At 57.5% G+C, this 24889-nt stretch overlaps 1 protein-coding gene across 1 annotated transcript in view; it reads right to left on the bottom strand.

Moving 5' to 3' along the window:
- Positions 1-24889, bottom strand: part of CACNA1B (calcium voltage-gated channel subunit alpha1 B) — a 148231-nt gene that overhangs the window by 96200 nt on the left and 27142 nt on the right. The window contains exons 4-11 of the mRNA XM_039858818.1: positions 23821-23912; positions 21719-21871; positions 19754-19944; positions 10978-11081; positions 8054-8169; positions 7322-7378; positions 6142-6234; positions 1240-1449 (exon numbers count right to left, since the gene is read on the bottom strand). Of these exons, the coding sequence (XP_039714752.1) occupies positions 1240-1449; positions 6142-6234; positions 7322-7378; positions 8054-8169; positions 10978-11081; positions 19754-19944; positions 21719-21871; positions 23821-23912 (1016 nt within the window). The remainder of the gene's footprint in view (positions 1-1239; positions 1450-6141; positions 6235-7321; positions 7379-8053; positions 8170-10977; positions 11082-19753; positions 19945-21718; positions 21872-23820; positions 23913-24889) is intronic.

Below are 24889 nucleotides of genomic sequence, written 5' to 3'. Positions count from 1 at the left end.
TGCTTCCTTCGTGGGAAGAACAGATCTCACTAGGAAGCCCCCGGGAGAAGCCGCAGGCTGGCTGAGTCAGGAGGAAGCCCCCGCATTCGTGGTCCCCACCCAACCCCCAAGGGTGGGGAGGCATAAGCCTGAGAACTCAGGGGAGATTCTGAGTCAGTCCCCAGCAAAGTCCAGAGACACCAAACTGAGAGCCCAGGACACTTGATCGGAGGCCAGAGTGGGCAGCTGGATGCGCACAAACCATTCCCCGGCCGTCACGGACCTGGGGAGCCTGAGCGGGGTGCGTGCGGGGCGCTCCCTGGGTCTCCCGCTCCCGCACCTGTCTGCCCGCCCTCAGTACACCAGAAACTGACTCAGAGCCAGTCTGAGAAACTGGAGTCCCATATTCCGCTGCACGACCGCGCGGCCTGTGGAGCCACCAGCCCCGACTCAGCAGGAGCCTCCACCAGCTGCCCGGGCTCCCAGCCGACAGAGGGGAGCGTGGCTGGCCTGTGGGGCCAGGGCTGGCATCTGGAGGGTTCCCCTCTGGGGACAAGGCTCTCTTGGGCACCGCGGGTGGCTTTGGGCACACAGGGTTCCCATGGAGGAACCAAAACAGGCGTGTCTCCAGGTCACCACAGACACCAAAGCAGGGCAAGTGAGGCTGACCCCCGAGGGGCAGGATGGAGGCAGCACTGGCCGCAGGGCACAGATGGCCAGCGGAGTCCCCATCTAGAGCTCTAAGCTCCACGTGGCCTGCAGGTCCCTGGGGTGTGAAGACAGTGACAGGACGTCAGCCCTGGCCCCTGGAAAGGGGCAGGGAGCCCCCCCCCCCAAGTCTTCTTCCTTGTGCCTCCTAGGGACTGTCACCAGGGCCAAGACAAGCTGTGACTCAGAGTCCTATGGCTCGTCTGGCAGCTCACGGGCACAGGATGGCCACTCAGCCCTGGTCATGGACATGGCCAGCCCCAAACATCAGAAATAGAGTGCAAACAGCAGCAGGGTCATAGAAGCAAGATGCTCTCTCCGCGGGGACTGGCGGGAATGAGCAGCTAAGGCCCCGCTCTGTGGGTCTTCAAGGCCTCGGAAGGGAGGACGCGGGTCATCTGGCTTGGCTTGTGCCTGGTCATCCACAAACTTGCTCCCCAGGGTGCTGGTCCCTCCCTGGCTCACAGGCCCTGACGGGTGGGGTCTGGCCGGACAAGCTGGTCTCCCAGGACCAGGCCCGGGGTGTCCGGGGCAGGCGGGGCAGCTACCTACACAGCGCCGTGGTGAGCCGCTGAGGCTGATTGTGGTGTACCATGGCCACGCACAGCGTGTTCAGCGCCACCACGCACAGCACTGCCCAGTAGAAGCTCTGCGCCTTCACCACTCGCCGCACCAGGAACCGCAGCATCTTCTCCTTCCGGCGGAAGTACGATGAGCTCTCTGTCTTCCCGCTTTTGAGACCGGCACGGGCAAAGGGGGACCCTGCGGGGGAAAGGGCTGGCTGAGGACACGCCCCCTCAAGACGTGTGTCCCTGCTCAGCCTCCGGCGGCCCAGCCTGGCCCGAGGCCCCGGTGCCAGCCGCAGCCCGTGGCACTGATCGCCCTGCACGCCCTGCACAGGGTCCTGGCCCCACCCCATGCCGCACTGGGACGCTGAGCCTGGGAGTCTCCATGGGAGACCTGGCTGGGGACTGGCGCTGGGCCCCCGGCACCAAAGGCCAGCCTCCAGGAGCGCAGCACCCGTCTCCCAGGGCCCCAACTCCTCCCGTAGCCCTGGAGTCCCACTGCGTCTGGCCCTCCTGCCCTGTGACCCCGCCAAGCAACCACCGGCCACTTGTCCTTAAGTACTTCAGCTGGAACACAGCAAGCTCCTCCATCTGTGTCCAATCACAGAGCAGAGAAAAGCATGGCCGGCACGGCCTGAACACCCACTCTGGGAAGTTGGCCGAGGGCGCCCCCACCCCAAACCCCACGGCCTGCTCTCACTCTGCCCAGCCCTCCACGCAGCCTGTCCGTAAGCACCCCACTTCCGGCAGCTGGACTCTCCCCCTTGGCGGCTCCCTCTCAGCTTCACATCCCAGCTTTTGTCCCCTCCACAAAGCCCTTCTCTGGTGGCATCTAAAACAGGGTCCCCCCCAAAATATGACCATGACTGCACACCATCTGCCAGCATACTGGCTGGTTGGCCTGTTCTGTGCCCAACTCCCAGACCAGACTGCAAGCTCCGTGAGGACAGGCCACACGCCCTCTCACCTCTGAGCCCTCACCCCGCCTGACAGATGAGGGCGCGGCCCTCGTGGGTACTGGGAGGCTCTGTGTGTGAGGTATGTCTGTGCCCACGTGAGGGTTTCTCCAGCTGCCGCCATCAGGCCTGGGCATGCGCATGCCTGAGTGCTCCAACCCAGTGGGCTCTGATCACCTGGGCGTAGACATCAGGTCCCTGGGTGAGGTGTGTGGCATGTGTGAGTCACGTGATGGCCAGGGTGTCTGCACGCGTGTGTGCACGTGCATGCCCAGACCCTAAGTGGCATGCTAAGAGCACTACCAAGCTGGCATCCCTTGGACTCGCTGAAACGGAGACAGGCCCCAAGGCCCATGGAGAGGCTTGTCTCCAAGCTGAGCAGCTGCAGCAGGCAGGGAGACACTGTCCTCAACAGCCCCGACATGGCAGGAGGGGTCCAGAGGACAGCACCCATGAGTGAGCCCTAGAGGGACTTCACAGGGCCCTAATGGCAGATTCCTGGTCCTCCAGGTGCCACACCCCATCCGTCACAGCCTACGCCAGCTAAGCAAGGACATAGCCCCCCAATCCATGTCCGTACCCCAGCCACTGCCAGGTCATTCAATGAAACCTCTTGGCCAGGCTTGCTGAGGGCTTCAAAGTCCCCAGGCCACAGCCAGACACACCCACTCCATCCTCAAAGGCAGCAGAGGGGCACAGGGGAAGGACAGGTATGTGGTCCAGACAAGGAGAGTTCCACAGGGGCAGAGTGCGCACAAACCCAGCCAGCGAACCCACACACGCAGAGCCCCACCGTCACTCGGCCAGTTAGAGACACACACACACATGCGCTGCACGGCACACATCCAGACCCCGACCATACTCCCGTGAAAACACGGCCCTCCAGGACACACACACTCAGATTCACACAGGGACACACCTAGGAACACACAGCCACTCTGCGAAGGAGGGGAAAGAGGACACGTGACATGCAAACTGCTGTGCACACACAAGCGGCAGGTAAGCCAAGCAGCACGCTCTCCAAGGGGGACGCCTTGGTGCACTGGATCACACCCAGCGAGACCCAGCCACCCGGCCATAGGAAAGGCTGCCTGGGAATGCCAGGCCACATGCGCACAGCCACACACGTGCTCACTTGTCAAAGGCACGATCACAGTGGTGTCCACGGCCACATGTGCACAAAGCGCACTTCCCCATGTGGCGCCTGAATCCCTGACACTCGCAGGACACGGGCAGAGGAGGGCCGGAGGGAGGCGGCTGTGCTCCGAGTCCTGCCTCCAGCCCTCACAGGAAGTGTACTTGACCCATCCACTGATCTCCAACACGCATCTCAAATGCAGCATGTCCCAAACCGGATTCTGGACACGAGCCCCACAAGATGCACTTGGCGGTCTCTGATCTTCCCGACATGTCCCGTGGAGCTGTCCTCGATGTCCGTCTCTCCCTCACGCCCACACCCAGCTGGCCAGCGAACCCCGTGTTCTCATCCCTCAGATACACGTAGAACCAGCCACTTAACGCCCCGTGGCTGCTATCTCCAGACCCCAGCCACCCTGTGCTGGGCCCCACAGCGGCCAGCCTCCGCCCTTCCTGCACTCTGGCCGGGGACGTCTCCCTCTGCAGACCCGCCATGGCTGCCAGAGTCCCCCCCAGGCCCCGGCCCACCGTCACACTTGGATTTCCTCTCTCAGGACTCCCTCAGCCCAAGTCCCTTCATCCCAGCCAACCTGGCCTCATGGGATCCCTCATACAGGCAGGCACATTCCTGCCTCCGCAGCCTCTCACGAGGTGCCCAGGTGTCCTCTCCCACGTGTCCCTGGGCCAGCCTACCCACTTCCTTCAGTTCTTCACTCAATGGCACACCCCCAGCCTTCCACACCCATTCGTCCAGCATCCCAGCACCCCAGACTCTCCAAGCAGCTCCCTCCTCCACTTCCCCTTCTCACAGAGAGAGCTGGCACGCCATACACTTCACCTGTCATCTTGTTTGTGTCTGATGCCCCCCCGGGACAGAAACTCCAAGAGACGAAGGGCGTGGCTTTGCTAGTGCTGTATGTAGCCCCAGCGCTTCGAACCAGCACGTGACGGGCACCTCACAGGTATTCACTGAGCGAATGAACCAGTAAAACACTGAATGCACGAGAGAGTTTTAAAAGCCTACGAGAACACTGCATGAAGCTTTATAGGAGCAAGTTCGAAAAACCAGGAAAATAAAGTTTCCTAAAAAAGTATAATTTATAAACTGGTCCGAGTGTTTTCTATGCCTTAGCTACACAGGTTCACAGTTTTATCTCACTGTTAAAGAACAGAACATTTAGATGATTTCAAGGCACAGAAAAAGATTTTTAAGGCTTTCCAACTCATTTCACAAAATCAGAATAAAAACTCTAGGTAAAATAGGAATACAGGGAACTATTTAAATATAACACACATAAGTTTCAAAAAATTGTAATGAAATTCAGGTCCACAACATACATCAGTCTCTTATTAATTAACAAACAAATGACACATAGAAAACGACAAAGAGAAAAATGGACAGGGCATATGAAGAGTCACTAAAACTCAAATTCAAATAGGAAGCGAACATTTAAAAAGAGGTTCAAAACCACTAGCGATGAGCGAAAAAAGAATTATAATTCCACTGAACTACCACTTTATAATCAATAAACTGGCAAACTGGCAAAAGTCAAAACTAGCTGCAACATCTGACCGAGATGGGGCAAATGTCCCCATGCACTCAGTGGGGGTGACGTCACACAGCCTTTCTGCAGAGCAGCGCAGCCGCAGCCCTGAAAGGTGCACACACACCCCGGGCCTCCGCGGCCCTGCCCCTGGGAACCCACCCCAGAAGCAAAAGCCCTGCTGAGGGAGGCCTGATGTCAGCAGGGTTTGGGGCAGCATTTTTCATGGCGGAAAAACACCTAAAAATAAATGGTCACCAGCAGGGAGCAGCCACACAGGCATGGTGAATGCGCACCATGTGCCACCGCTTACAAGAGCCAGCCACAACAGACTGACCCGGGGAGGGGGCTCCCAAATGATGAGAAGTGTGAAAGGGTTTCCGAAACATGAAGGGCCCCAAACTCTGCATACGTGGCCATGTGCGTGTGCGATGCATACGTGTGTCCAGTGAGATGAGCAAGGGGACACGGACCGGCAGACGTGAGTCTGTGGGGCCCAGGTAGGCCAGAGGGAGGGGTAAATCAGTGCACAGACTACCCCACCACACAAACACAGCGGCCCTCGCCAGGCTTCTTTCTTGTAAAGTAACGGGACGGGAAACAGGTGTCCTAGCTCAGGTCCCCTCACAGACCGCTGAGCAAGAAGCCCCGCAGTGAGCAGCTGTCATCGCCCAGGTCAGCCCACCTCACACACTGGCCTCCGCTGTCACGGAGTGCACAAGGGCAGGGCATTTGGTGGCCAAAGGTCACACTTCTATACCAGACCGAGGAAGAGAACTGAAGGGCTCTGCAAGGTAAGTCACCCAGAATTTCCTTTGTCCCTTTGAGAATAAGGGGTGAGGCTGGGGCCTCAGAGCGGCAAGCTCCAGGAACGAGGGCGATGGACAGGGCTTTAGGGGAGAGACGGCCAAGATCTCGGTCCCTGTGGTCAGTGGCACACGTGATCGAGGGCCCCGCGTCCAGTGAGGGATGGCAGAGCCAAGAGTGACCATCAGCTGGCGGGTGTATCAAAGTGAGTGAGCCAAGGCACTGGGCACAAAGGGACTTTCCCTCCCGCCGGGCCCCCGAGAAGAAATCTGAGCACACACCGGAGAACACGGTGCTTCCCACACCACCGTGGAGGACTTGGGACTGGCTATCATGGGAAGGCTGGCGGTGGGGCAGACGGGAGGGAGCTGGGAGCCTGGTGGCAGGAGGCTGGTGCATGTGGTCCCCAGTCGCAGCCCAGAGCCAGAGGCCACGGAGACTCACCCCCGGCACAAAGGTCTGCGAAGCGGTCCTCGCCCTCCTCTGCGTGGATCAGGTCGTTCCGGCTCTTCTTGGTGGCTGCTCTCTTCAGCACTGCTTTAAACAGGGTGGGACAGGGCTGCATGAGGGAGCCCCGGCTGGCCAGGTGTCATTCAGCTGAGACCGTCATCCTCCCAGGAGGGAGCTGGCAGCCTCTCCTGACTTCTGACCCCGAAGCTGAAGCTGAGAGGAAGTGGGACTACCCCTGGCCCCTGGGGGCCCTTCTTGCTTCTCCGAGCAAAGGGACAAGGAATGCTAAGGAGGCCCTGGCTTTTCCTTCTCTCCATAGTGACATTAGTGGGGACAGCCTGGCTGCCAGCAAGGCCAGGAAACGGCAGGTGAGCAAGGCCAAGGCTGAGGCTGCCCCAGCGGCCCACAGTCCAAGGCCAGCTGAGACCAGATGGGTCAGGTCAGATCTGCAGACCTGCTCAGGGGCCAGTTGAGGCCACAGCAGGTGTGGCTGCACTGTGTGGCCCTGTCCTGAGCACTGGGTAAGGAGAGAGCAGAGCACCCCCCACTGGAGCTATACAGGCAGCCAGGCCTGTGACCACGGCCCTGCTGGCCCTCACACCGCCCCAGTGGCCCCAGGCTGTGCTAGTGGTGTCTTTCCATGACCATCTGAGAGCAGCAGCACCCCAAGCCTAGGGACAGACACGGCTTGGCCTAGATCTGCGGTTTTGAAGCCACTTGAGAGAGCGCTGTCCAGCAGAACTCCCTACAACAACAGGAACGTTCCATGTCCTCACTGACGGACGTGGCAGCAACAGCCCACCTGGCTACTGCGACGGGGGCGAGCCTAGCGAGGCTGAGCAGCTCCCTACATGGCCTACATGGAGGCGCGCAGGTGCTGGAGCTGCGTGCAGGACAGCGTGGCTCCTGGGGCCACGCCATGAGCTCCGGCCCCTGTGAGCCGGGCTGAGGCCCCGGCGGGCGTGGTCATGTGTGAGCCCGCTGCCACGACAGCCACTCGGGTCCCTGGCATGCAGCTGACTCCCACAGGCCTCCCTCCAGAAGGAGCTCTGCCCAGGACCCTGCACGGACATGGTATGCCGGCACCGGGCCCGGCGGAGCAGCAGGCTCACACACGAGCTCCCCCCGCAAAACCGAGCCCGCACGGCAACAGGCGCGGAGGAGGGTCACCTACCATCCAGAGGGGACTTCTCCTCTGCGTTCCTGTCCTCCTCAGCCAACATGACTTCCTCTGTGAGCGAGACACAGCCGCAGGTCAGAGCCTTCCAGTCCCCACACCCCTGGGCCCACCCCCAAGGACACCCCGGCGCAGGGGCACCTCTGCCTGCAAGTCCTTGCCTCTCGGCCCTTCCACTCCAGAAGCCTGCAGCCCACGGCTGAGCTTTGTCTACCAAAATATATGCCCTGTGTCCCACAGACAGATGCCCCATGTCCCAAAGACACCCCATGTCCCACTGACACCCCGTGTCCCACAGACAGATGCCCTATGTCCCACAGGCCCCATGAAGAGGGCCTGGGGTTTCCACTCACAAGTCACCCTCTCTGAGAACAGCCAACTAGGCAGTTCACACTGAGAAGGCCCCCGTAAACCTCGCAAGACACAAACAGGCACCCCGCATGAAGGCAAGAGCACTGGCCTGGGGCGGGGACCAGGGTCAGAGGCTCCAGGCTCGACAGGGCGCAGAGCCAGGGAGAAGGGCTTAAGGGCTGGACACCTGGGTCTGAAAGGCAGAGACCAGCTCTGGGCCGGGCCAGGGGCCCAGAGCCCAGCAGCCCGTGTCAGGGCCCTGGTGAGCTCACTCCCGTCCTTCACGTGACCTCGGCTCTGGTCCGCTGGGTGGGTCCCGTCCAGCTCGAGGACGGGGAAGGGGAAGGACACTGGACAGGCAGCAGCCCTAGCTCTCACCAGCCTTGAAGATCCACTCCAGGTACCCGTTGAGCTCCCGCTCGATCTGCTGCTGCCGGCGCAGCTTCAGGAAGGCCCGACGGTTCTCCACCCGCTCGCGCTCCTTGGCAAACTCGCTGTGAGGCAGCCGCCAGAAGAGCACAGAGAGGGACTGGGTGTGAGCGCCCCGCAGACCCGCAGGCTGGGGGAACGGGGAGAGGCAGGTGCAGGACGCCAGCCACTCCCAGGAGCCCTGCCCTTGGCCTCTTCCAACCCAAAGAGCACTCAGGGCACAGGTGGACCCTCCCTGCTCAGGCTCCTGCAGCTCCTTAGGACAGCACCTTGGTCCTCAGAGGGGGCTCCAGAGGGCAGGGACAATCCCGCACGCCCCGCCTGGAGCAGATTAGCCATCACCCTCTGTGACCAGCACTGCTATCTGATGCCCTACAGAGAGCTTCTGGACAGGAGGCCCCAAGGGGCTCTCGCTTCCTTTCTTCTGCTGGTTGAGATCCAAAGCATTGCCAAGGGGAGGAGGGACAGATAGGAAGAGGAAGACAGGGCTAGACCAGGGCAGGCCAGGGACAGAAGGGAACCATGCCAGAGCCACCGGCCTCCCTGCCAAACATCTGTGGCTCAAGGCAAGCAGCAGAGAGCACTTCGCCCCCTTGGCCCCAGCGCACAGACTCCCAGCCGAGCTGTCAGGCTGACTGTGCCAGAGGAAGCATCCACGCGCACGCGCACATGCACATGCACACGAGCGCACAAGCACACACAGGTGTCCGGCCTGGCTGCACCCTCTCAGCTCAGGCACGGGGCAGGGTGCAGCCCCACAGCAAAATAGCAATGCCTGTCCTCCACGAGGGGCTCTCTCCCAGGGAAAGCAGCTCTGGGCTTGGAGGAGAGAGCCTGGCAGACCTGACTGCTGGCGCACAGGCTCTGCAAGGTGGCGGAGAGCTTGGCTCTGACCAGGACCAACCCCTCACCTGTGGCCAGTGTCTACCAGGGCCTGCAATGCTGCAATCCTAGCAGTGAGAGGAAACAGTTCCTGCCTGGAACTGCTATTCCCTCCAAGTCCCGAAACTACAGAAGCTCAGGGTCCTTGAGGGCAGGAGGGCCTGGGGGCAGGAGTAGGGCAGGGACAATACTGCTGAGTGCACCTGAGAGTCACAGGCAGGAAGTCAGTGCAGCAGCCCCTCCCTACCTGGTGGCTGGTGGCCAGCCTGCCTCCCAGGCTTCAGTCCTCACTGCTAAGGGCCAGAGAGGGGTCGCCAACTCTGCCCGTCTGAGATGCAGGGAGAAGAATGAGGCCGGATCATCCGCTCCAAGCCCCAGCCACAGCAGAGCCCTCCCAAGCCAGGCTGTCGAGGGGCATGCACCTGCCGCTGCCTCACAGGGCGCCCAGGGCAGGGCCCACAGACTGCACACTGACCGCTGGTGTGAGGGACCCACAGCATCAGCTGGACGAGAACCCTGGGTCTCTCTGCTGGACCGGGATGCCCGAGGAGGAAAATCCTCCCCAGAGGCCACGATGCTCACGGGTGGGAGGAGGGCTGGCAAGACAGCCTGGCCCCGCTCGGTGCAGGGGCCACACGACCCACCCCCAGCCTGCTCTCCCACCTCCAACCTTCAGCACGTTCTCCAGGGAGCTGCGCAGAGCTGCCCTGAGCCTTACCACGAATCCACTCATGCTCCTGCCACCTCCCCCCACCCCGCCTGTCCTCAGCGCGAGGCACCATGCCCTCTGGACCTCTGGGCCTGCACACAGCTCCTCCGCCCGGGAGACTCGCCTCCATCCTTCACCAAGCTCATTCCTGGTCCCCTTTGGGTCACAGCTGAGATGCCCCATCGCAGGCACCTGCTCTGAACCCAGGTCTCCCCGCCCCCCACTTCCCTTGCCAGCTCGGACACGCAATTTCCCGAAAGGAGTTCTACCTCTGTCCCCTTCACCGTGGCATGCCTGGTCCCTGTGCAGGTGCTTGGAAAGACATGCTAGTAACAATAATACTCAGAGAAGAAAGGACCAAGGCTAAGGACTCGTTCCAGAGCCAGAGCACGTAGCCAGAGAGGACAGCCACTGTCCTCTCAATGGTGGCTCCTTCCCAGGCTAGCCCGACAGCTGCCCTCAGGTCCACAGGCTCCTCCCAGCCCAGCACAAGAGCCTGGGTCCTGAGCCGGAATCTTCAGCATGGGTGGAATGGACACAGTCCCCTCCAGCCTCACAAGATGTCTGACGCCAAGGCGGGGGCAGGGGCAGGCCAGGCCCCAGGCCCTCTACCGCCTTCCCCACCAGCTCCCGCAGCCCTCAGCCCCCCGCAGGGCAGGAGGGCACTGTGCGACTGCAGAGGGCACTGTGCGCCTCACTCCCTGCGGGGTCAGGAAGCACCTCTCTGGAGGATGGGCTCCAGAGCTGTGCCCTCCCTTGTCCGCCCCTGGAGGAGTTTGGCGGACTGGTGACCAGGCAGGAGGGACCGTCGGGGCCAGGGCTGTGGGAGAGGAGGTGACCAGACAGAAGGGGCAGGCAGGGCCAGGGACAAAGGGCAGGAAGTGATCAGAGAGGAGGAACAGGCAGGGCCAGGGTTGCGGGGCGGGGGAGTCACCACTGAGACTGCTGACCACCCCCTCATTCTCTGATCGTGGCTGTCCGAAAGCCCACCGTGGACCCAGGTAAGAGGCAGCAGCAGCTGCCCCTGCACTCAAGGGCCAGGGTGCTGGCCAAGGGTGGGAGAGAGGTAAGCAGGCCAAGGCCGGGGGACGATCGAGAGCGAGTTCAGAATGCAGCACAAAGAACAGGCTAGCTGAAGCTGAGGACACTGGGCATGACCGCCTGTGTCAGGGAGGGCAAGCCGTGTGGACAGGCCAGGCCCCGTGTCCCGCACGTCACACACACCTGCAGCTGTCCCCGGCCTGAGAACACAGGGCAGCACACAAGCCCACACGGCCCTTACCCAGAGAGCACGCCCAGCACCAGGTTAAGCATGAAGAAGGAGCCGATGATGATGAGAGGGATGAAGTAGAGCCAGTTCCACGTGTTGCCGGCCGCGTCATTTGTCTGGAAGCAAGAGGAGACGAGGAAGGGCGTGTGGAGCAGACGCAGCCCCAGCCCCTCACAGACGCCCGGCGGGGTCCAGGCGGGGGGAGTCTGGGCAGGACCCACAGTCAGTGTTGCCCCCCTGCCCCACAGAGCCCTCTCTGAGTGAGGGGACGCTCGGCACTCCTGGCCATTGCCCAGCAGTGCCAAAAAGCCCTGGACTCATCCCAGGGGGCCGAAGGCCGTACACCCAGCCTCTATGGGACCCCTCCCCAGGCTGCTGAACTGATGAGGCAGCTCCTGCACATGCAGCCCCAAGGCACACAGCACGGAGGCAGTGGGCCCCGTGCCACAGAGCCCCAGAGCCCCAGATCCACCACAAGTCCCCGTGCTACCAGGGAATAGCTCTCGCCTGCGTCTGGTCCAAGACTGCCTGGGCTCGGGTGTGCCCACACCACTGCCCAAAGGGAGGGCCTCTGGCCCAGACCTGCGGCTTCTACAGCACAGCCTGCAACCGGGCAAGCGCCTCCCAACCCAGTCAGTCCCCAGCTGTTTTGTTTTGCGGGCCCCCAGCAGACGTGGTCCAGAAATGACCCAAGAAGGAGTGAGCACCACAAGGCAACTGCCTGGCCCTTGGCTCCTCCTTCAGAGGCAGCTCACCAGTCAAGGGCCGGGGCCCTGGGCATGACAGAGGCAGGACAGCCCTGAGGCTGGGGCTAGTCCCAGGTGCTACGATGTGGGTCCCCACCCTCCAGCACCTGCTGGCCTGGGCAGGATTTACAGGCTCTACCCTTGGGAATCCACGGTCCTCCGCACTGTGGCTTATTGTGGCTTCAAGTGGCTTCTGATTCCTGGATACTGACCCAGACTGGACATTCACACTCCAATGGTAAGTGCCAACCACACTGCCTGACCACACCTCTGCCAGACCCACCACAACTCCAGCCTGTGCGCCATGGTGACCACCAAAGCCACCAGCCTCTCCGAAGGACACCTTCAGAACCTGCCTCCTTCCTAGGAAAACAGAGAGATGCTGCTGCGATCTCAGCCTCCTCACCTACTCGAGGACCTGACTCCTACGTCCCCCTCTCCAGAGGAACATGCCCACCGGCAGCCAAGCCACACTGTGCTCATCTTGAAAAACAAAACGAGACAAACCAGGACTTTACTTCTGAGAAGATGGAGTAGACACACTCTTCCCTATTTCTCCCACAAAGTACAATGAATGCCCAGCAGAGCACGGACAGAGCAAATATAAAAAGACTCTGAAAAAGTGGAAAGAAAATCAGGAAGCAGACAAGCTGGGACCTCTGGACTCACGGCAAGTTTGTTTTATGTCTCGCGTATCCCAGACTTGCAGCTGAAGAAGCCTGCAACCTGGAAATGCCAACAGGTACAGAAAAAGAATCAGCAACAAAGCCAGCTCTCTCTAACCAATAGGGAAGGAAAGGGGTAGCCTAGCAAGACACCAAACTTCTAGACCATCACTGCACTACTCCGGCCGGACACAACAGGAAAACGGTGGTGCCACCTCCACCCCTGCCAGCAGGGACCCAGCAGAAAGCTGAGACATCTGCCCTCCCCACACTGGAATGAGTCAACCAAGCTACCCATACCCTTCACCCAGGGTGTCAAAGAAGGACAAGTTACCCCTCTGCTGCTCTGCCCACCTCTGTGAGGTTCGTGGAGGCCGCTCGGAAGCCTGGACTCCACTGCCGCACAGCGGTGCAGAGCCACGCCCCTCCCGACTGAGCGTCAGAAAGACCAGGTGGACAGTTGGGCTCCCACCAGCAGCAGCGAGGCGGCACCCCCGCCCTCTCACACAAAAGAGACCATGTGGCAAACAAGGGGGAGATGCGTCTAATCCTTCCAACCAGGGAAGTGGCCTAGAGGCACGCCCTAGGGGAGCCAGAGCTGCCACCCCACTCAGCAGAAAGGTGGAGAACACCCCAGTGTGTCAGCAGACGCCAGGTAGGAAACCAGACTTCTACTCCCACCCTGCAGCAGCAAGGCAGCAGCCCCCCTTCCCCTGACAGCTGGAGAGAGGAAGCCAGTTAAAACCAAGGCTTAAACAAGATCCAGGGTCTCACGACAAAGTACCAAAAACAGCCAGTTTTCAGCTGAAACGCGCTTGTCATACCAAGAACTGAGAAGAGCACAAGCAATGAAAAAAGACAATATATGCCACGATGTTTAATTTTGTGTCACCTTGACTGGGCTATATTTAGGCAAACATTATTCTTGGTATTTCTGCAAGAGTTTTTGGATGAGATGAACAGTTTTACTGATAGATTGTGGTGGGCCATGGTGTGGTGGGCCTCATCCAAACAGCCAAAGGCCTGACTAGAACAAAAAGGCCAGTCTTTTCCCAAGTAAGAGAAATTCTAGCAGACTGCTCTCAGACTTCATGTGCACCACTGGCTCAACTGGGTCGGATTATATATGTAAATAGAACCTCTATCCTATTGGTCTGTTTCTCTGGAGAATGCTGACTGACACAGATCACCAACACTGAGATGACAGAGATGACAGAAGTATTAAAGGGAACAGAGTAAAGATCAGTGAACTGTAAAAGAGAACAATAGAAATTACCCAATTTGATAAACAGAGAAAACAGACTTAAAAAAACAACAAAACAAACTATCAAGAAAAAGCAGACCAGAACTTTAAGGATTTGTGGGACCATAGCAGAAGATCTGACATCCATGGTATCAGAGTAGCAGAGTACAGAGGAAAAAGAAGAAGGCTGAAATGTACTGAGAAATTGACGGCTGAAAAATTCCAGAATGTGGCAAGAGACATATCTATAGATTCAAGAAGCTAAGAGAATACCAAACAGGATAAATGCAAAGAAATCCACAATAAGACATATCATAATCAAGCTCAGGAAATCAAAGCAAATTTAAAATCTTGAAAGTGGCACGAAAGAAATGATGCCTCATTTATCGAGAAAAACATTTCAAAAAATTTCTCATCATAAACCATGGCAGCCAAGAGGAAGTAGCACAATACTTTTCAGGTGCCGAAAGAAAATAATTGTCAACCAAGATGCCTACACCCATGAAAAATATCCTTCAGGAACGATGTGGAAATCTAGACATTCTCATATTAAAAACAAGGGAAACTGGAGAATTTGTCAACAGGAGATCTACCCTAAGAGAATAGCAAACAAAAGTTCTCTAAACAGAAATGAAATGAAAAAAGGAATTTGTTGACTATTAGGAAGGAAGAAATAACAATGAAAAGAGTAAAAATACGATAGGAGTAAATAGATTTTCTTTGTCCTTTGAGTTTTCTAAATTACATCTGACGGGAAGCAAAAATTATAGCACATTCTGACATGATTCTAAATATACGTATAGGAAATGCTTAAGGTAATTGTAATGTGAACAGGGGAATGTAGAGAGACATAAGGAAAGTAAGGGTTATATATTTCACTTGCACTGGATAATACCCTGAGCCAAAAAACAAACCTCAAACATTTTTTAAAATTGACAGTCTTTCAAATTCAGTGTATTCTCTAACCATAACAGAATTAAACTGGAAATGAATAATAGATAGATGATAGGAAATTCTCCAAACACAAAATAAGCAAAACAATTCTAAGTAATCCATGGGTCAAAGAGGAAGTGTAAAGGGAAATTTTAAAATATATTGATTTGAATGAAAATGAAAATACAATATATCCAATCTGAAGGACACAGCTAAACCAGTTCCAAGAGGGAAATTTATAGCATTAAATACATACATTACAAAAGAGGAAAAGTCTCAAATCAACAATTTAAGCTTATACCTCAAGCGGCTAGGAAAAAAATGAGCAACATAAACCCAAATTGACCAGAAAAAAAGTAAATAATAAAGACAACGGCAGAATCAACAAAACTGAAAACAAAAACAGTAGAGAAAATCAATCTTTTTAAAAGTTGGTTCTTTGAAAAAAATCAGTAAAGCTGACAGGTCTCTAGCACTACTGACCAAGAAAAAAAGAGAAAAGACACAAATTATCAATATCAGGACTGAGGCAGGGGCCAGCAAATATGGAAAGGATAAAGACTACTACCGACGACCCTGCATGCATCTGACAACCTGGACGAGGCAGGTCAGTTTCTCAAAACACAAACTACCACGTGCAAAAGAATGAAGTGGGTCCCGCACCTCATTCCACATACAAAAATTAATCAAAATGGATCATAGATCAAAATACAAGAGCAAAAACCAGAAAAATCTTAAAAGACAACCTAGGAGTAAACCTGACTTTAGATTAAGTAACAGATTCTGAGATATAACACAAAAAGTATAAGTGGTAAAAAGAAACAGAAAATTAGACTTCATAAAAATTAAAATAAAAATCCTTTGTACTTCAAGTGACACCATCAAGAAAGTGAAAAGACAACCCACAGAATGTGTGAAAATATTTGCAAATCACATATCTGATAAGGATCTAGATCTATAATATATAAGTAAATCTTACGAGTCAATAATAAAATGACAAATAACCCAATTTTTAAATGGGCGAAGGGTCTGAACACACATTTTCCCAAAGAGAACATGTAAATGGTGTAAGGAGCACGAAAAGCATGCTCAGTGTCCTGAGTCATTAGGGAACTGTCCACCAAAGCCGAATGAAATGCCACTTCAGTGACAAAGAACTAGTATCTAAAATATGTAAAGACTCTCTCGTCAAAGAACGATCCAAGAGGACCAGGGGCAACAGGTAGAGACATTTTTCACTGACGAAGACGTACACGTGGCACGTAAGCATGAAAAGATGCTTCCCACTCCTAGGAAGTGCAGGTTAAACCACAGCGACGCATCGGTTCACACCAGAATGGCTACTATGGTGGTACGCCACGACGCCCCCAAACACGAGGGTGCGGAAAACTGGACGATTCGCACACCGCTGGCAGGATGGAAAATGGACCACCCTCTGGGAGAGTTTTAGCTCCTTCGACAATGAACCGTGCAACTGCCGTGCAGCTGGCAACCGTGCTCACGGCGTTTACCGCGGAGGGCGGGGAGCTGCACCCAGACGCAGGGCAGCTCTGCCTGGAAACCACCCAGACGCTCTTGATGGGGGGCGGGGGGTGATGAAGACCATGCCCACCCACTTCTGCAGACCACTCAGCCACAGGAGGACAAAGCGCCGATGACAGGGAGTCATGTGGAGTGAGAGCAGCCAGTACTGGTGACGGCAGCAGGGTTTCAGTCATGCACCCCTGGAACGGCAGGACAGGGGTCAGCAGATTCCGTTCCTGTCACCGGGGATGAAGAGGGGGCAGCCAGAGGGAAGTGGGCGTGGCTACGAGAGCAAGGAGGGACTCGTAGGGACAGAAAGCTGGGTATCTTAGCTGTGCCAGTGTCCACATGACACCTGGCTGTGCGAAGTGCTGGTTCTGCAGGTTGTCACCACTGGAGGAAGCAGGGCAAAGGACACATGGTCTCTCTGAGTTGTCTCTTAGAGCTGTTATCTCCAATTGGAAACTTTAAAAAAAGTCAGTTCTCAGATCTCTCCACAGTAACCTCCACCGCCGGGCTCCACGTCACAGAGCAAACCCTCGGGACAGCGGACGTTACCTGTCCTCCCTGACTGCCAACCTACACGTTCCAGAGTCTCCTCTGCTTTCTGCCAAGTTCACACCTCCCTTAACCTCTCAGCAACATCAGCCCGGCTGATCGCTGAGACCTGTCTTCGCTGTTTCCAGGACACAGCTGGCCCGAGGTGTTGCTGCCCCTTCCCTCCCACTTCTGACTGCTGGGCTGGGCCAACAGCCAAAGGCTCAGAGAAGGCTCGGCCTGGGACCTTCTTCACTTCACCCCACCAGCCCCAGCACCCTCTCCCCGAACGTAAACACCATTTGTGACTCCAGACACACGCCCTCCGCCCTGCCGTCCCTCAGCCTCCCTCGCCCCAGCCATACCGTCCACACCTCCACTGGGCAAAAATAGTTTCATCCACGAATTCCGTGGGCAGGACAGAATTCCTGCTCCCGCACTGCGCTCTGCTGACGCAAAGCTCGCTCCCAGCCCCCTCCTCAGTGAAGGCTCCAGCTCGCCCAGTGGCACAGGTCACGCGGTCCGAGTCTTCTTCCTCTGCCACTGCACAGCCAGGCAGTGAGCAAGTCCTATCTGCGGCAACTTCAAGACACGGCCTCTGCACCTGCACATCTGGACTGCCCGCCCGCCAGCCTTCACGCCACTAGCACAGTGAACACGCGCACCACACGTACACAGTCGTGAGCCAGCCGTCCCTCCCACCGACGAACGCAGTCTGCCCCAGAGGAAAGTCTGGGTGAGCCCTGCGACAGTCCCAACACCGCGGGCAGCTCTGTGGCCACATCAGGTAGAACGCAGCCTCCTCTCAGCAGTTACACGCCCAGACCCAGCAGACGACAGTGGGGGAGGAAGGCCCCGCTCTGCCACCCCACGCCCATCACTGCCCCTCCTTCCTCGGCTTGTGGACAGGCTGTGACCCCAGTGCTATGGAAGCAGCAGAGGGCGGAGGGGGGACGGGCAGGGGTTCTGGTGTGCTGTCCCAGTGTGCTGCGTGTCTCTGGGCCTGGCAGGAATTTACTGCGGACTGGTCGCTTCCAGGACACCATTTGACCTCAATGACTTTACAGAATGCACCTCCGGGTGGAGCCTGCCCCCTACTCTGCTCCGTGTTCTCTGTCAGCATCCCAGCACCCCTAGTCAGAAGGTAAAAGGGCCCCTGGCCGCCCATGCTCGCTGCTACAGCCACTCCGTGACACGCAGGCTCCTACTCCTTTGCCCCCGCCGGCCCTCGGCCCCTGCCCTTGAAGTCCTAGGCGCCACTGCCCTGCCTGTGCACGCGAGGGGACCGCGAAGCCCCTCTCACAGGGCCAGGGGTAAGGGCCAGGCTCTCCCTCCGAAGGGTCCTCCTCAGAAATTGCACCTGATCGCCAGCCACCGACCCTCTTATCCCTCGTACTGGAGAGTGGGGCCAGTCACATCCTGGCCACTCACTCTGGATGCCAGCCTCCCAGCTCAGCGCCATCACTGTGTGCTGGTGCCCTGCCAAACTTCCAGGGCACCACCCGTGGCAACTGCATGTCTGGTTTCCGGACGACACTAGGCCTTGCTTCCCCAAGGCCCTCTCCCTGCACCGCTCGTCCATGTCTGTCTGCTTCCCAGCAAAGCCGCCACTGGGCCCTCCTGGCTAGGTGTGTCACACCAGAGTGTCTCAGGTGCCCAGCAGCCAGCACGTCCACACAAACGTGCTAGAGGACACCTCTGGGGCCCTCTTGGAATGCCGCCCCCCGGCCAGGGGCTGGGTTCCACGGGCAGAGGCCCATTCGGCTGAGTCACCTGGGCCAGTGGCCGAGCCCCGTGAGCACTGAGGGGTGGAGGCTGCTCATACACTGCCTCGTCCGGGTGGGGCTGGCAGGGATGCAGCCAGCTCTGAGCTATTTTTAGGGTCTGTCTTTGTGGAAATTGTTCCTTGACCGGCTGTAGAGGGAGAAGAGCCAAGCTCTTCGTCACTGCCTTTGTCCCCATTCCTTTGTCCCTCGATCAAACAGAGCTATCACCAGATGCACTCCCCCTCCACAGAGGGATCTTGTTCAACAGACCTCGGGCCAGCTTCCCTTAACTCCTCATCTGCCAGCTCAGCGAGCATTTACCGGGCACCTGCTTGTGGCCCAGCCCCGAGATTCAGCTGGGCCTCCATGGAAGAGGCACAGAGCAGAGGGGTCTGCCTTTTCCTCCTGTCCACCACCGTGCCACCTGCACGTGGCTGCTAGAGGGTGGGGAGCACAGGGTTGCAGGGGCTCGCAGCCCAGGCCTCAGCGCAGAGCATAAGTAACACCTTCAGAGGGAAGCCCCTTGTGCTCCAGGTCGCCGCCCTCCCTCCCCCACCCCGAGCACATTTAGCTACCCAGAACACAGCAACCCACCAGCCACACCTTCCCAGCCAGGGTCCTGGCTCACGGCACCTTCCTGGTCTACCTGCCAAAGCCTCTGTTGCTACCTTAGTTGTTCTCATGCTGGGCTCTAGGGTTAGAAGGCTGCTGGGGTGGGGGGCAGGGGCATCACAGGAAGAGAGGCAGAGGGCTGCTCAGGAGTTGAGGGTAGAGTCCACTAAAAGCCCCAGGCAGAGGGAAGGTAAGAGTAAGACGGGTCAGCAGGCAACCCCCAAGGGTTGCGCCCGACGTCTGTCACACCCCAACCTGCTGAGCCGGGCTGCAGTCCTGAGTTGAGGAGCTCGAGGAGGAAACGGGCAGAGAGACTGGGCGGGAGGGCAGCAGATGTGCAGACAGGCTCCCGCGAGGGTGGAGCACAAGCAGACCAGCTCCCTGAGCCTGGGGGGGCCCCGAACCCCACTCTGCTCCTTGGAGTCCTCACCAAGCCGCGCTCCCCATCGCTCCGTCCAGGAGATCCCAGCAGGGGCAGGTCGCTAGGAATGAACAGCGAGCTCCCTACGAGCCTCAGGGCCCGAGGCAAATTAACTAGCTCCTCCGTGCCTCAGTTTCACCTGCTGCACAGCAGGCCTTTGTGCACCGTCCTATCAGGTACCGAGTGGGCACTTCACAGGGCCTGACTTAGCCCTCGATGCTGTGCCATCAGCAGCAGAGTGGGTCTGAGCTGAGACAGGCCACAGCAGCCCCTGTGGGGCCATGGCGAGGAGGGAGCCTGGGGCTGGGCGGGGCTATGAAGCCCACTGAGGCACCACTCACATTGTAGAGGATGTCGGTCCAGCCCTCCATGGTGATGCACTGGAACACCGTCAGGACGGAGAACAGGATGTTGTCGAAGTTGGTGATCCCGAAGTTGGGCCCTGGCCAGTACTCCCGGCACTGGGTGTCGCCCTCACACAGCCGGGCGGGGGGCTCTGGGCCGCAGGGAAAGTCACCCGTGGGATCTGCATCTGGGGGATGAGAGCGGGCGCACACCCTGAGCCCGGAGATGCAGCACTCTGACCCTCCTGGGCCCAGAGACCTCGCCGCAGGGGGGCGGGAGTGAGGCTGCAGGAAGCCTCGTTCAGCTCCCCAGCACCAGCCCCGTAGCTTAGACCCACACCCAGGAATAAGCACTCGGCCCCCCTCTCTCCCAGCACCGTGTAAAGCTGCTCAGGACTCACTCGTCCTAAAGTCGGAAACAGCAAACTCCCAGCCTCTACCTCCTCCTTCGCCCTCACAGCCAGACTGCCACCAAGACTCTCCCCACACACAGACCCACCTGTCACCCTGGAGCCAGGATCAAGTGGGACTCAGCCACCGTGGCCCCGTGCTCCTTGGCCCGGAGCCCACCCCACCCGTGCCCAGGGCCCAGTCTCACTGCCTCGGCCCCGCGGAGGGTACATGCCCCTATCAGGCTAAGCTTAGCAGGCAGCCGGGGACCACAGGGGGATGTGAAAGAGACCCCAGAAAGCCATGGTGAAGAAAGATCAAATCTTTTCTTAATAAACATGTGACAACACCTGCAAATCCCTCCCACCAACTTAGAAGTCTGTAGAAAAGCCAGGGTGGGAAGCAAATGCTCCCAGATCAGGAGGCAGAGCTGGCCACAGGGGTTCAGTCCTCCCTCTCCGACTACCTCCATACATGCTCATAAAGGCCGAGGAGTCACTGTTCGTCTCTGCAGACAACTGCGTTCTCTGTGAATAACAGCATCACTTCTTTTCAAATTCTCGATAGAGTGTTTCTTCTTGTCTCATGGCACTAGCCCTGACTCCCGATGCCATGCGGCCTAGAAGTGACAGTGCGTGCCTTTACTTTGTTCACGACTTTAAAAGGAACGCTCTCAAGACTCACAGCACAGTACAGTGTTGACAAGAAATTCTACGGCGCTTAAGAAAAATCCGATAAGAGGTTTTTTAAAATCATGAACAATTTAAATGTTAGTAAAGGCTTTTTCTGCATCTACTGAGATGATGATACGGGTTTTCTCCTCTCATGTCTGTAGCTCAAACTCAAACCTTAACGTCATCCTCAGCTCTGCTCTCTCCGTTCCACTCCACGCCCCCTCTCCCAGAAGGCCTGCTGGCTCAGCGGGCCCCATGGCTGTGTCCCCGGAGCTTGGCTGGCCCTGACCGTCTGCACCAGACAGCCTGGCCCTGCCGCCAGCTCTCCCGAACTGAGGCCCCGTTCCACTGAGCCCTGTTTCTGCCTTCGCCTCCCTGAGCTGCCAGAACAGCCAGACGGTGTCACTCCTCACTCAAGGTGCTCTGCTGCCTTCCCGTTTCTCTCAGAACGAAACTCAAGAGTTATCGCCATGGCCAAGACACCGGCATAATTTCCCCTCTGCGCTCCCCGTCCCTTACCCCAGCCTCTGCACGTGCTGGTCCCCATGACTAGCTCTCTGGCCGGGCGCCACACAGCTCTCCCTCTCACTGTGCTCAGATCGCTGTTCAAGTGTCGCCTCAGCAGAGGCCTCCCCTGGCCACTCTCAGCGAAGCAGGCCCTGAAACTATTTCAAATACCTTTTTGTTTCCTTCCTAGGAGTTACTACAACCTGTCGTTATTTCATTTACACACATTTACAGCTGTATTTATCAGGTTATTGTCTGTGGCCTACCCTTGAACGTTAAGCTCCATCTCGTTCGTTTGGCACCTAGAAGGCACGCCGAGCGCCTACAACAGTGCCCACCTCCTGGGTCGGTGACTCTGGTCCTCTGAGCAAGGAGTGCTGCCCAGCCTCACCTGTGCTGTTGGGGAAACAGGCCTTGTGGAATTTGCCCATGTAGAACTCCAGGCCAATGATGGCGAACATGAGGATGGCAAAGAAGAGGAGCAGCCCAATCTGCAGGAGTGGGACCATGGCCTTCATGATGGACTTGAGCACCACCTGCAAACCTGGGCAGAGCGGGCAGAGCAGGGCAGGTCAGACAGCAGAGTGGGCAGAACCGGGAGTGGCCTAGGAGTGCAGAAGAGCAGCAGGAGCTGGCATGGGCGGGGCTGAAAGTCCTGTGCAAGGTGCCCCGCAGTGATACTCAGGGGACAAAGGACAGAGCTGGGAACCTTCAAAGTAGGGGACAGAGCAGGGCCTGGGGGGAAGCACGAAGTCTTAGGGAACAGAGGACAGAATGGTGCTCGTATGAGCAGAGCAGAGAGTGCTCGAGTTGGGGGACAAACCCCTGGGTCTTGGGGGGAAGGGGCTGAGCAGTGTCGGAAGGAGGGTGAGCAGCAGGGTGCTGGGGGGTCAGAGGATAAAGTCCAGAGCAGTGTGGGCTGGAGAGATCTGTGATCTATGGAGAGCTCAGGGCAGAGCAAGAGCAGAGAGTCCTGACAGGGAAGATGAGAGAATTCTGAGGGGGAAAAGCGGAAGATTCTGGAAGTTAAGAGCAGGCAATCCTGGGAGGGAAGAGTGGGGAATGCTGGGAACTAAGAGTGGGGAATCCTGGGAGGAAAGAGCATACAATCCTGGGAACCTGACAGGAAATGCTGGCAGGGAATAACAGGGAATGCTTGGAGGGAAGAGCCGGGAAGCCTAGAAGGGAAGAGCAGGGAATCCTGGGAGGGAAGAGCAGGAATGCTGGGAGGGAAGAGCAGGGAATCCTGGAAGAGGGGGGAAAGAGGAAATAAAGAGAATGCTGGGAGGGAAGACAAAATCCTGGGAACCTGACAGGGAATGCTGGGAGGGGAAGAGTGGGAAGTTTGAGAGGGAAAAGCAGGAGATGCTGGGAAAGAAGAGGGAAGCCTGAGAGGGAAAAGCAGAGGATGCTGGGGGAAGAGCAGGGAATCCTGGGAGGAGAGAACATAAAATCCTGGGAACCTGACAGGGAATGCTGGGAGGAAGAGCAGAGAAGCCTGAGAGGGAAAAGCAGAGGTTCTGGGAGGGAAGAGCAGGGAATCCTGGGAGGAGAGAACATAAATCCTGGGAACCTGACAGGAATGCTGGGAGGGAAGAACGGGAAGCCTGGGAGGAAGAGCAGGAATGCTGGGAGGGAAGAGTGGGGAAGCCTGAGAGGGAAAAGCAGAGGATGCTGGGAGGGAAGAGCTGGGAAGCCTGGGAGAGAAGAGCCGGGAAGCCTGGGAGGGAAAAGCAGGGAATGCTGGGAGTGGTTCCTGACATAACTAAGTCCTAGGGCAAGTGCAACAGGGGACCTGCCTGGGGAGTGTTTTTCTGCTGGCCACAGAGCATGTTGTGACCAGGCACGAGGAACTAGGCAGAGGAGGCTGAACTCCATGACCCTCACTTCCAGCCTGGCCCCAGCTCTTGGATACAGGCCGAAGCATATGCCTGAGAGGGTCTCAGGGGGACACAGCCTAGGTCCCCACCCACCCGGGCACTGAGGGAAACCAAAGCCCAAACTTCCACTGGCCAGGAGGGACAGGGTCCAGGTGACCACTGGATCACAAGGGAACCCTGGCCAACCCAGGAGCATGACTCCACCGGCTCTCAGTTCCCCATCCCTGCCAAGCCTTAGCCGAGACAGGGGTCCTCTGCAGCCTCTGGGTATCTCCTCAGGCATCCTGCCTCGCCACCAGGGTCAATCACTCCTCTGACCTTCAGTCCCAGAAAAAGCAGCGAAGAGCAGGAAGTACAGCAGAGGGCGTGAGGAGGTGCAAGGCTTCCATCTAGGGAAGCCAAGTCACACTCTGGGCTTCTTGGGGACAGTGGAGGCCAGAAAAGGCCAGCTCGTGCTTTCTGCCTGCCTGGCTGCTTGGGGTCAAGAGAGCCAAGCTCAGGGTCACTAAAGTCAGAGGGCCTACTGGTTGGAGGCCTAACTGGCTGTGGCCAGGGGGGGCCCGGGGGTGGTGTTCCGGGCAGGCTCGAGCCCCACTGCTTTTGCCAGACTCACTGGGGATCCCGGACACCAGCTTCAGGGGCCTCAGCACGCGCACAGCACGCAGCGTTCGCAGGTCGAAGTCGGTGCCAGCTGTGGCCAGGATCCTGGCAGGGACAGAAAGAAAAGTAAGGGCTTCCCACTGAGGCGCGAGGACAACACACCCCTCCCACCACCAGCACCCTCTCTTCCAAAAGCAGTGTGACACCTTGGTGCCTGTGTCTCCCACTGTCAGAGCATGGGGCTGGAATAGGGTGTGGGTCCTCACCAGCAGTGTCAGCAGGGGATATGACCAGCATGACTTTCCAGTTCACAGGCATCCCCTTTGAGAAGACCTTGGGTCTCTGGCCACCGTATGGCCTTGACTCTGTCCTCCAGTTGAGTCCAAGCCTGAACCTTGTCCCCAAACCAACACTGACTGCAGTCTAAGCTGCCTCGGGAGAGGGTGAGGAGTGGGTGCAGGGGTGAGATGCAGGCCGTGGGGCTCCTGAGCAGGCCCCACATGCTGCCCTCACTCATCCTATGTCATGACAACAGGGAAGGTGGACCAGGGGGCTCAGAGGACCCAGAAAACCATCCCAATCAGTTCCATGAAAACATATCCCTACGTCTGCCATCTTAAAAACAAACAGAAGATCCCGTATCCATCTCTCACCATAGCACATTTCTGAGCTCCCTTCACACCGAAACTCATCGAAAGGGTCTATCGCTACTCTCTCCGGAGACTGCCTCGCCTTTCCGCCTCTAACTTTCTTCAACTTGCTTCTCACCCCCATGGTCCCACTGAAACACTGTGTCAAACCCTCTTCTTGCCCATTCCAATAGTTAAGTCTCCTTCTCTAAATGGTTCCTTCTCTTCCTCTTTGGTCAATTTTCTCCTTGTTCTCTTAACTCCCCAGCTGCCGCTTCTAGGACTTGTCAGCTTTACCTTCAATACCAGACTCAAAACCTGGACACCCCAGGACTCAAGCCATTTGGGACCCGCCCAAGAGCTTTGAATGACACCGTATGCTCATTACTGCCAAGCTTACACCTTCAACTCAGATCTGGAACTCTGGGCTCATATATCCAACTGCCTTATAAA

The sequence above is a fragment of the Pteropus medius genome, unplaced genomic scaffold (genome assembly GCF_902729225.1).
Source record: "Pteropus medius unplaced genomic scaffold, Ma_sr-lr_union100, whole genome shotgun sequence".
Classification (NCBI taxonomy): Eukaryota; Metazoa; Chordata; class Mammalia; order Chiroptera; family Pteropodidae; genus Pteropus; species Pteropus medius.
The sequence above is the reverse complement of the archived record's forward strand: the minus strand, read 5'-3'. Positions and strand labels throughout refer to the sequence as shown.